This window comes from Saccopteryx bilineata, chromosome 2 (assembly GCF_036850765.1).
Source record: "Saccopteryx bilineata isolate mSacBil1 chromosome 2, mSacBil1_pri_phased_curated, whole genome shotgun sequence".
Classification (NCBI taxonomy): domain Eukaryota; kingdom Metazoa; phylum Chordata; class Mammalia; order Chiroptera; family Emballonuridae; genus Saccopteryx; species Saccopteryx bilineata.
The window spans coordinates 32,701,439-32,713,952 of NC_089491.1; the positions used below are offsets into that span (position 1 = coordinate 32,701,439).

A 12,514-nucleotide genomic window follows, 5' to 3' on the forward strand; every position below is an offset into this window, starting at 1 on the left:
CTCTCCCTGTTTCCAGCTTCAGAAAAAAGAAAAAATAAATAAATAAAAATAAATAAAAGTATATATTATAAATATCTGTAAGGATAATAATAAAATCTGAGTCTTGTATAATAAATGATGTATGAGACCCTACAGTAGATTTATTTGTTCATTAGAGAAGAAATTTGTAAAGCTTACTTGGAAGTGGTCTTACCAATAGTTCTCATTCACAGATGAGACGCCTAGGACTTAAAAAGGTTAAGGAAGGTTTCCAGAGTTACAATGATAAAAAGTGGTAGAACAGGGAATTTCATATCCTTTCATTCATAAATTATTCAGACTATTTTTATAAAAGGGGATCTTTTAAAATATAGTTAAAATTCATCATTGTCCATGATTCCTTATCAAACACCTAGTGTTCATATTTCTCTGATTGTTGTATAAAGCAGATTTATACTTGTAGTACAAATAAATGATACAATAATTAATAAATAATAATAAAAGAATAAACTCTGTTTTGTGTACTCACTACTGTAAATCTGTTTTTGTATATAATTTACACTACCGGTATTTTTTGTTTGTTTGAATCAGGATCCTTGGAAAGTCCATATATTACAATTGGTTGACATATGATTTAAGATTCTTGTACTCTATAGCTTCTTGCTCAGGCTCTTTTTATTCTTTCGAAACAATTTTTTTAAAGAAACCCAGTTATCTTGTTGAGTTTTCTACATTCAGATTTGGCTGATTGCATTGCTATGGCCAGTTCAAAACCCTTGACTTGTCTGATCAAGGCTCATACGGGAGTTGATGCTTCCTGCTCCTCCCCCCTTCTCTCTCTCTCTCTCCCCTCTAAAATGAAAAAAATAAATAAATAAATAAAGACAGAACTGATTTCCTGTTACTTTATCTAAGAAACCTAACTAAAAGCTTTATTTTGTACAAATGGGGTCCAATGACACATCATCAATAGTCATATCTGTTGTCCTTTATGGAGGGCTTAATGGTGTCCAAGGCAGTGTGCCAAGTAATTTGCATAAATCATATGAAATTTATTTCTACTTGTAGTAGCAAATTTGGACTCATCCTTTTCAGCTTTCTTCAAAGTGCCTCTGCTTTTTGTGTTAGTAATAGCTCTGAAATATAAGATATGAGCCAATTTAATATATTTGTGCTTTTATTATTTGCCTTGACATTATAAAAATCAAGTTTTTTGATTAACAGGTTTCAGCATTTTTTTTAACAGTGGTACCCTGTTTTCAAATAGAGAAACTGCAAGGGTTTTATAGACAGTGTGGTAGTAAGTTTTTTAACTTAGAATCTTGTGATGTTTCTGAGCATAGACAAAAAAAAAAAAAAAAGAGGATGTTCAGATAATGAAATATTGGCATTTTTGGACACAAATCTTGGTGGCTATTATGGGTTAAATTGTGTTCCTCTCAAAATACAGGTCAAGTCCTAACACCTAGGACCTCAGAAGGTGACCTTATTTGAAATAAGGTTTTTAAAGAGGTATTCAAGTTAAATGAGGTAATTAGGGTGGGCCCTAATATGAGTGGGATCTTCTAGAAAAGAGGATTATTGGACACATACACAGAGAAAAGATGATGTGAAGACACGGAGAAGGCCATTTTAAGCTAAGAATGTCTAAGGTTATCAGGAGCTGGGAGAGAGGCATGAAACATTCTCCTTCAGAGCTCTCATGAGGAACCGACTCTGCCAACACCTTGATTTCAGTCTCAGAACTCAGAGCCATTAGATTTCTTTTGCTGTTTAAACCACCTCCTTTGTGGAACTTGTTACCATAGTCCCAGGAAACTAATATAGTGGTTTGCATGGCCAACTGAACAGATTTTGAAGGTGAAATATTCTACCAATTCTAGAATGCACATTCATTGTACAAGCTTTTCTGGCATTGGTCAAGGACCTTGATTAACTAGTTATATGCTTGTTATTTATCAAAGATCTATTCTGGCTCAGCTAAGCAGACAATACTTGTAACTATTGAGTTCATTACTTAAAGTTGGAAAAAATCCCATCTTTATGTACATACTTTTTATGTCTTAAAAATAGAGGTTGTAAACTGGCAACCTACCCATAAGTATTTTGTTTGGCTCACACGGTGTTCATGGTGTTTTAAAATAGGACACAATGTACTTGCTCACCAATTGTTAAAGAATTCTTATAAACATTTCTGGATTTCTGGGTTTTTTCCCTTGAAAATGTGATTTACACTCCATAACAACAAAATTGTTTGTTGCTGAGCACAGGCTGCTTCCATTAGCCAGGTCGCCAGCACTCTGTCAGCTACGTCACCACCAGGCTCACTTTGCTACAGGCAAAGAAGCCAGGATGGCTGGAGCAGAGTGAAAAAGAAGAAAGTTTCAGAAGTGCTCAGAGGTTATTGGGGATGTGTCAAAATATGGCAGACCTTGAGGCCATCATAGGGACCCAGCTTCTACTGCAAGTGACATGAGGAGCTAAGAGGGGTTTGAACCAAAGAGTGACTTGACCTGACTTAGACTTTGAAATTATCCATCACACAGCTGCTCTGCTAGTATTAGATTTTAGGAAAACAACTCTAGATTGCAATGGTGGAAATAGGTGGACCTGTTCAGAAGATTTTTACAGTGATCATGAGATGATTTGGATCAGCCAAGGAGGTGGTGTTCAGTGGGGGAAGTGAGGATGTGTTTGAAAGTGAAGTCAACCGAATCACCTGATGGATTAAATGTGAGATATGAAGGAAAGAACCAAACCCCAAAGCTTTTGGTTTGATTGACTAGAAGGATGGAGTTGCACTTTGAGATGAAGAAGCTGGAGGAAGAGTAGATTTCAGGGGGAAGATCAGGAGTACCATTTTGGACATGCTGACCTTCAGACACATAGTGATATTGAGTAAGTGTTAAGTAACACATAGGAAGTGTTGAGTAAGCTGTTAGATACAAGTCTGGAGTTCAGAGGGACATGTTTGAATGACAATAAACCTTTCATTTTCTTATCCAGTCTCATTATTTAGTACCATATAGTGCCACATAATACTTGGCTCCCAAATGTTTGTTTATGGTGAATTCGAGCCAGTATGGTTGTATGGCTGTGTTGCCAGGAAGACAGGTGAGCATCTTGGTCTGCCTCTATCTCTGATCACATGATAAGCATGGTCTTAGTCCCACTGTTTGAGTCTGCCTTTCCTCAGACATCACTGCTCTGAATCCCTATCCTGTAAACTGAGGTTCATACCCTTGTCAACTTTACTAAGTCATGTATCTGGTAAGCTGTAGAGACAAATTTGAATCAAGGCCTAAAATCCATACCTGGGGCTCTTTCCTCCACACCACCTGTCAATCATTAACAAGGGTATCTTTCAAAGACCTATTCTCCTTAATTTCTCTTCCCTTTCCTAGGCACTTTAATCTCTCCCTTAATTTCCATGGGCCAACTTAATTCCAGTAGCAGGAATGGTAGGGCTGGCTGACAAACTGAAATATTAGGGAAAATCGTCTATGAAGACTCCAGCTACTAGGGCCATTTTGCCCTCCGCCAAGTAATTCCTAATTGCTCTATCCAGGTTAATGGCCCTAGGGATTTTATTGCCCTTGCAGTCCCAAACTTTTCTTTTCCTCAGTTCAACTTATATTCTTCTTCAAATACGCCTTTAGGTCTGAAGAGCCGTGGTCTAGCGTAGGGAGAAGAGGAATGCAGTCAACCTGCTGTAACCTAGACAACACTCCCACGCGGGACCGAGAGGTTCAAGGAGGGATCTAGGACCCAGATTCCTTCTCTGGCCCCGCGCCCTTCTTCCTCCGCTTTCCGGAGCGCAGGGGGCTTCCGGCGCGGCCCCCTCCTCCCGGGGGCGGGGCCTACCGCTCCCGCTCCCTCCTCCCCGGCTGCGCGCGGCTGCGGGTCACGGTCACGTGAGCGCGGCGCGGCGGAGGAGGGACCCTGCTTTCCGGGCGGCGGAAGGAGACGCGGCCGCGTGAAGCCAGGGGATTTGAAAACACGATCCGGGAGCGAGAGGCTGAGGCCGGCGGCACACGCTGTTGCTCCGTCGGCTTGCGCTCAGGCGCTCTTCTTCGCTACCTTGGCTCCCCGGTCCCGGCCGGGCCTTCTGGTTAGTAGCAGGCGCCGGTCGGCCCAGGCCCTCCGGGGGCGCGGGACGGCGCGCGGGGCCGTCGCCCCCTGGTCCGCGGCCCAGGCGGGCAGCGCCGCCCGAGACCGGTCTGCGCCCCCTGGGGCCCGGCCTGGCGCCCTGCGAGCATGGCCCGCCGCAGCCGAGCGGTGCGGAGGCGGTGCCTGCGGGCGTTGAAGCACCTCGAGTGACTGGGCGGGTTCGCGCGGTTTGGGGCTGGGGGACTTCCAGGCCGGCGTGCGCGGCTTGGGCCCCACGTCCCCGACTGCGCTCCTGACTGCGGTCCACCCGCGTAGGGAAACGATAGTTCCTCGGGACCCGCGGGGTGGTCGCCTCTGGAGTGCGGGACCGAAGCCCGGGATAGGGGTAGGGGTAGGGGTAGGGGTACGGGCAGGGTCTGGGGCAGGAGTAGGAGTGATCAGCCGTTTCCTAATCGGCCTTAAGCGTTCTGTGCCCAGAAGAGCCGGGCCACCGGTTCTGCCGAGTTGCCTGTGTGGGCATTTGCTCTAAGGGAAGTCTGGTATCTCCCATTGGACTCCTCCGTAGAATTTGGGGGAACTCGTGAGCGTGAAAGCGGTTGGGGAGGAAACTTTCAAAGGCCGAATGCTGTGTTTTCTCTCTGATATTTTTTGGGAAAAAGAATCTGGAAATATGGGGGGAAGATTTTGGACACTAGAAGACCTGCAGTTTGGATCTGTGAAGTTCCGTTTTAAAACTTTTGGGGCTCCCCTCGGGGAGCTCCCGCGGTGGGAGGGGTCGGCGCCCGAGGCTGCCGTGGCGACCTGGCATTTAGCTGCCGCTAATGGAAAACGGGCTCAGTCTGACTGTTGGATTGGCTGAGCTATGAAAATTTTCAAGTAACAGAAATTGCAATAGACCTTTAGGCATTCCTATTATGAAAATGTTCTGCATGGAACATAAATGCAAACCTACCAGCCTTAAAAAAGTCCAGGAAGGCTGATGAACCCTCTTAATTTCCTAATGGAGGGAAGGCATTCGCGTGACAACTGCAAAGTGATGGATAGTATGGCATGAACTTGACAACAGGCTGTGTTGGATACCGATCCAGGTAGCTGGTGGCTAAAGATAGTGCAGCCTTGTCCGGTTGGTTCAGTGGTATACCATCGGCCCCAGTGTTTGGATGTCCCGGGTTCGATTCCCGGTTAGGGTACACAGGAAAACTGCCCATCTGCTTCTCTACCCTTACCCCATTTCTCTCTCTCTTACTCTCTCTACCCCCCCCCCCATTGCCTCCCGCAGCCATGGCTCCATTAGAGCGAGTTGGCCCTGGCGCTGAGGATGACTCTATGGCCTCCGCCTCAGGCGCTAAAAAAGTGGCTCCAGTTGCAACAGATCAAGGACCCCAGATGGACAGAGCATTGCCCCTAGTGGGCTTGCCGGGTGGATCCCGCCGGTTGGGGCTCTGCCTTCCCTCCTTTCACTGAAATAAAAAGAATAAGTAAATAGCCCTGGCCGGATAGCTAAGTTGGTTAGAGCATCATCCCGAAGCACAGAGGTTGCCGGTTCGATCCCTGTCAGGGCGCATACTGGAGCAACTCGATGTTCCTGTCTCTCTCTTTTCCTCACTTACTGAAACCAATAAATAAGGATTGGAGAGTAGAGGGTTAATTCATTCGAATTTTCTGAATGCTTTATACCATTTATTTTCATCTCGGGTACTAGAGTAATGAAACTGAAGGGTATGCTCACAAAATGTGCTGCTTAATTAAGGAAAACGAGTGTGTATATTAGTGTTAAAAGAGGCCAGATAAGTATTAGACTTTTTTTAGGTTTTCCTTACGCATTTCTTTTAGACTAGAATTAGTAGAGGTGTGAGTGGGATGAAAACTTGGGAATGGGATACGTGAAATAGCTGAGCCATTTCGCTACTGTTTTTTTCCAGTGTTCACCTTAGTTCCAGTATATATAACAGTAAGCTGGTTATGCAAACCATCTTCAACTCTAATAACGGATTGGCAAACCTTTCTGAGCCACATCTTTAAAGTGGGTTTAATTCCACTTTCCCTAACGTGCTTTTCTGAGAATTGAATGTGCATAATGCATCTGATATGCTTGGTATCTACTACTTCAAGAAAATATATACTATAAATGTTTGTGTTTATAGCTTATATGTTAATCAGTGTGCCAGCACAGTTCCAAGTGTTTTACAAATAATAAACTCATTTGCTTCTCATTCATCCTACTTCATAACAACTGTACGACAATGTGTTGTTATTTATTATTACAGGTACTCCTATATTGTAGATAAAAACTGAGGCACGGTGGTTAACAACAGCCAGAAAGTGGCTGTCCTGATAAGAACCTAATCAGTCTAGCTCTAGAATCTGCTCTTAACCTGTATAGCCAAACTGTAGCTCAGTGGTAGTCAACCTGGTCCCTATGCCCTAGTGGGCGTTCCAGCTTTCATGGTGGGCGGTAGCGGAGCAACCAAAGTATAAATAAAAAGATAGATTTAACTATAGTAAGTTGTTTCATAAAGATTTATTCTGCCAAACAGCAAAAATCCGACATAAAGTACTTGGTAAGTAATTATTATATGCTTTAACTTGCTGTAACTCTGCTTTATAAATTTTATAAAGTAAAGTTACTTTCCTACTTTATAAATCACCATTATTGTGGAACCAGTGAGTGGTTAGAAAATTTTACTACTAACAGAGATACAAAAGTGGGCGGTAGGTATAAAAAGGTTGACTACCCCTGCCTAGCCTGTGGATCATATGAAATTGGCTTCTGGATTTTTGCAGCTTGAGCTGCCCAGTTTTGCACCAGCCATTTTATTACTCTCACAATAATGCAAACCTTCATTTTACTCACATTTTTTGGGACTTTCATGTGTAGTGTTGAATTTTTTTTTAATAGCTGGGCATAGGATAGTTATCGGTAGACCAGAAGAAGTTTTATTTATTTCAGAGTATTCCAGTGGGGTATACAGTGGAAGGTAGAATTCATTATTTTTACCGTGTGTGGAAGAGGCGTCAAGAAGAGCTGAGCTGGTTCTAGGTATTAGACTTTTTAGGTAGAAGTTAGCTTGTAGGAAGATAAAGCTGAAGAAGTTAGGAAGGACCTGATATGTCCAGCTAAGGAGTTCACTGTCAAGGGAGTTCAAGGAGCCCCTGAAAGCTCCTGAGCCTTGGTCAACTGTGTCCCAGTGGATGTAAGGTATCTCTAGCAACTCTGCTGCTTTGCAACCCACCATCTCAACCCTCACCCTCTGCCCACCCCCAAATATTTACAAAGGTTTCCATTTAGCATATTGACAAAAGGTTTCATGTCTAAAACCTTGACAGATCTCTAAAGCCTGTTGCCTTATTGTTAATGACTCTTCATTACAAAGCTCCTGGCTAAATTGTTTTTGTGTGTGTATACTTTATAAAGATATTTTCCATTTAATATTTTGATTCGTGGGTATAGTCACTTTAGGCCTTGATTCTTGATTATCTTTGGAATAAATGGTAATGTAAGTGTTGAAAAATACCATCTTGACTCTTTATAATTTATTTTTTATCCACTGTTACTAAATCAATTCTCTTCATTATAGCACTCAAGAATGACTAAAAAAAGAAAACGCCAAGATGATTTTCAAAAAGTAAAACTAAAAGTTGGTAAAAAGAAGCCCAAGTTAGAAAATGCTACCATTACAAACTTTAAAACAAAGGCTATACATCTGCCTGAGCAACTCAAAGAGGATGGAACACTTCCAACAAACAATAGAAAGCTTAACATAAAGGTAAATCAGAAACACTGTTTTGATAAAATCACCTAGAATGTTATGTTTTGGGGAAAAGTTGTTTTCACTCTTAGGGTTTATTGATGGTTGAAGTTTGACGTTCGTCTGTTAGAACCTGTTATTGCCAGTGTAGCTTTCCTACCTCCTGCAGAAAGACTTTCTCAGCTAAATCCGCAGTGTTAACTCCCCTGTATACCTAGTTGATGATCTAATAAATTATCTGGAAATACCTTATATTTAACTTTTTGATGTGTCAAGTTTTTGATGTTTCAGTTTTCATAGGTTGAAATTGAGATAAGATCCTGTCTTGCTCTTTTTTGAACCCTTATAACAAGCACATAGCTTATAGGTTCATAGTAAATGTGTGAAGTTAACTGAGGTTTGAACAACAGTTTTGCTTAAAGTTTTAACAGCTTTGTTAAAATGTAATTTACATATAATACAATTCACCCATTTAAAGTAGACAATTCAGTGGTTTTTAAAATATTTAGTTATGCTATCACCATAACCTAATTTTAGAACATTTTTTATCACTTCAGAAAGAAATGCTGTACCTATTAGAAGTCACTCCTGTTCCTTCCCTCTAGCCCTAGCAGCCATTAATCTACTTTCTGTTTGCATAGATATGGGACATTCTGTAGACATGGAATCATACAATAAGAGGTCTTTTGTTACAGGTCTTTCACTTAGCATATTTTTGAGGTTCATCCATGTTATAGATAGTATGTACCAGAGCAGTACTTAATTCCTTTGTGTTGTCTACTAGTATTCCAGTGCGTGGTTATGTGACATTTTATTACTTAACGGTTGATGGACATTTGATTGTTCCCACTTTTTGTAATGAATATTGCTGTTACAAATATATGTGAACAAGTCTGAAGATATATTTTCTAGTTTTGCTCTTAAGATTCAAAGGTTAAATGATATTGGAAATATATTCAGTCATTTTTTTCATAGGTTATGTAAATTATTCCACCAAGAAAATTGTCAGATTTTATACTCTGAATAAAATATAAGTATATACCCTGAAAAACCATTTAAAATAGACAGAAAGGGCCTGTTAAATTATGAGTAAATAGCCTGACCTGTGGTGGTGCAGTGGATAAAGCGCCGACCTAGAAATGCTGAGGTCGCCGGTTCAAAATCCTGGGCTTGCCTGGTCAAGGCACATATGGGAGTTGATGCTTCCTGCTCCTCCCCCTCTTCTCTCTCTTCCCCTTTCTCTCCTTTCTAAAATAAATTTAAAAAAATTATGAGTAAATAAGTACACGTAGCATATGTTTAGTACATAGGTCTTTAAATAGTTTTGATGATCACCATCAATTTAAATAATACTGTGCTTGAGCCTGCATGCAGGTTATTTTCCAAAATAAGTTTTAACCAAAAAATACGTGATATTTTTTATTAAGCTAAAACTATTTTAAAGGTCTATGTTTCTGATCTTAATAAAAGCTAAGTGCCTTTTAGAAATACTTACTGAAATAGTTTCCTCAAGAATTGTCAGTTTTTTGGTATAATTTTAGTTAGCATGTTTATTTGAAAATGATATAATGCATGTATATATGTTTGTATACCTAAAACCTGTATTTTTATTTTTATTTGTAGGATTTGCTATCACAGATGCATCACTACAATGCTGGGGTTAAACAAAGTGCTCTTCTTGGACTAAAAGACCTTTTGTCTCAATACCCATTTATAATTGATGCTCACCTTTCAAACATATTAAGTGAAGTGACTGCTGTGTTTACAGATAAAGATGCTAATGTACGATTAGCAGCAGTTCAACTTCTTCAATTCCTGGCCCCCAAAATACGAGCTGAACAAATTTCTCCATTTTTTCCTTTGGTAAGTGCCCATCTCTCTAGTGCCATGACTCACATTACTGAAGGAATTCAGGAGGACTCTTTAAAAGTTTTGGACATTCTGCTGGAAGAGTACCCAGCTCTAATCACTGGCCGTAGCAGCATATTGCTTAAGAATTTTGTAGAACTTATTTCTCATCAGCACCTGTCCAAAGGATTGGTAAATAGAGACAGATCCCAGTCCTGGATACTTTCTGTAAACCCTAATCGGAGACTCACTTCTCAGCAGTGGAGGCTGAAAGTCTTAGTGAGACTCAGTAAATTCCTTCAGGCCTTGGCAGATGGATCCAGTAGGTTGAGAGAAAGTGAAGGACTTCAGGAACAAAAAGAAAATCCCCATGCCACTAGCAACACCATTTTTATCAACTGGAAGGAACATGCCAACGACCAGCAACACATCCAGGTTTATGAAAATGGGGGTTCACAGCCAAATATCAGTTCACAGTTCAGGCTACGGTAAGAAGGTTTTCAGTTATGTCCACACTCAGTTTTCCTGTATTGAATTATAACTGCTGACCATTGATGGCTAATAGTGGGAAGACATGCAGTTGTCTTTCATAGTTTTCATATAGTTATTCATGATTTGGTTTTATTTACTAATGGGAGGAGTCATTTGAAAAAATATTAATTTATTAATTTCTAGCAAAGCCTAATAAGTAAAACTTGGTAGTCTCTTGGCTTTGTCATCTTAGAATTTTATTTTTATTACTAGTCTTGGTCAATGTAATTATTAATTCATGGTTTGTCATTTTACTAGTACTTTAATATTTAAGATTTACATTAAGCAAGGAATATTTTTTACTCATTGAAAATTATTTTTCACTCTTACCCTTCTTTGTTAGGCACCTGGTTGGAGGACTAGGCAATGTGGATGAAGGCTTGTCATCTACTGAAAGCTTAAAAGGATTTATTGAGATAATAATTCCATTGCTAATCGAGTGCTGGATTGAAGCTGTGCCTCCACAACTAGCTGTTTCTGGTGGAAGTGGTATAGAACGGGAACCACTGCAGGTTATGCAGCAAGTTCTTAATATTATTTCCCTTCTGTGGAAACTCTCTAAACAACATGATGAAAGCCAGAAATTGGTGAGAGCTTTATTTTCTGAGTAATGCCTTTTATTATAAATGGGCAGATTAGATAGCACCATATTATTACTAATTGGTTATACATTTTCCAAAAAAGTCCCTAGGTTTGACTTAAAGTAAGTTTGTTTCTTACTTTTGCCCAAAAATGTAAATTAATATAGTTTGTTGAGATTTTTATCTGAACATTAAAAAAATTTTTTTTAAGTCTCTGGCCAGTTGGCTTTGTGGTAGAGCATAAGTGAAAGGCATAACTTTTAATGTGCTTATTTTCATTTGTTTTTTATTAGGTATAATTCACAGTAGTGTTATAAGTTATTGTATATGGCTGATTGATTATGTAGGAACATTCCAGTGTCGGGAGGCCTCTTCTAGGATTGTAAAAGTCGCTTCTTAGTCTCTTCTGATTTGTGCCACATTGCTATGTTTCACAATTTGAAATGGATCAAATTAAAGGTCTTATAACCAGCCCTGAGTTGTTTTTAAACCACTGTTTTAGAGAATAAGTTACACACAAACTTGCTGAGTGTAGGCTCTTTCATCTTGATAAAGGTTGTAAGATCAGAAAACATTTCTGAAACTTTCTTTACAGTAGGTAAGCTATAGTTGTAGGTGTACTTGAGTGAATTTCAAGTCAGATAGCAGTTTTTTAGTAGAGAGCTAGTAGTAAAGACATTTCTTGATGAGTAAAATTTTAACCTCCTATTTGGGCATAATTGAATGTTCTCAGCTTTTTCAGTGCTGTCAGAGTGAATACAATATATAGTGCATGATGCAAGTAAGGAATAACAAGCTTTAGGATTAATTGGTGCTAAACTAATATGGTAGCATACTTAAAAGGGCAGCTGCAGTAACAGTACTTTAAAGCTTGACCATCTGGTTTATAGAACTCCTGCAGGGACTTTTGACCAGGTGTGAAACCTTGAAGCTGCCTACATATGTGCAGAACTGACAGGGCAGTTTTTTGGTTTTGTTTGTTTTTATTTCAAGCTGCAATTTACAATGAATTAGTATGCCACATAAAATAAGACTAGGGGCCCTGGCCGGTTGGCTCAGCGGTAGAGCGTCCGCCTAGCGTGCGGAGGACCTGGGTTCGATTCCCGGCCGGGGCACACAGGAGAAGCGCCCATTTGCTTCTCCATCCCTCTGCTGCGCCTTCCTCTCTGTCTCTCTCTTCCCCTCCCGCAGCCAAGGCTCCATTGGAGCAAAGATGGCCCCGCACTGGGGATGGCTCTGTGGCCTCTGCCTCAGGCGCTAGAGTGGCTCTGGTCGCAACATGGCGACGCCCAGGATGGGCAGAGCATCGCCCCATGGTGGGCGTGCCGGGTGGATCCCGGTCGGTTGCATGCGGGAGTCTGTCTGACTGTCTCTCCCTGTTTCCAGCTTCAGAAAAAAAAATAATAAATAAGACTAGGGATAAATTAAAAATAGTATTTGATAATCTTGATAAACATGTAACCATACTGTGGTGTGTGTTTAAGAGTTTGCTCTGTTGCTATTAGCCTCTTACCCATCTATAGGAATGTTTGATGAATTGTTTTTCAAATAGGATGGCATTTTGATTACAGTTTTTGAACCTATTATATAATTCCTTGCATATATTGGCAAGAAATAGATCATGGTTGGGGTATAGTGTGTGATTTTTACGAAAGCAAACTTTGCTGTCCTTTATTGCAGTGAATCTGGGATGTAGGCTAGTGACAGTAATAATGC

The 12,514-nt window shown here is 40.6% G+C and overlaps 1 protein-coding gene across 2 annotated transcripts in view; it reads left to right on the forward strand.

Moving 5' to 3' along the window:
* The first annotated feature begins 3,912 nt into the window (after positions 1 to 3,912).
* The window catches only part of TEX10 (testis expressed 10), a 53,962-nt gene continuing 45,360 nt past the window's right edge, over positions 3,913 to 12,514 (forward strand). Inside the window, exons 1-4 of one of the 2 annotated variants that reach the window (XM_066256648.1) lie at positions 3,913 to 4,090; positions 7,668 to 7,856; positions 9,462 to 10,174; positions 10,561 to 10,804. In XM_066256648.1, coding sequence (XP_066112745.1) covers positions 7,677 to 7,856; positions 9,462 to 10,174; positions 10,561 to 10,804 — 1,137 coding nt within the window. In that variant the 5' untranslated portion in view covers positions 3,913 to 4,090; positions 7,668 to 7,676. The remainder of the gene's footprint in view (positions 4,091 to 7,667; positions 7,857 to 9,461; positions 10,175 to 10,560; positions 10,805 to 12,514) is intronic. The other variant, XM_066256647.1, reaches the window with a different exon arrangement.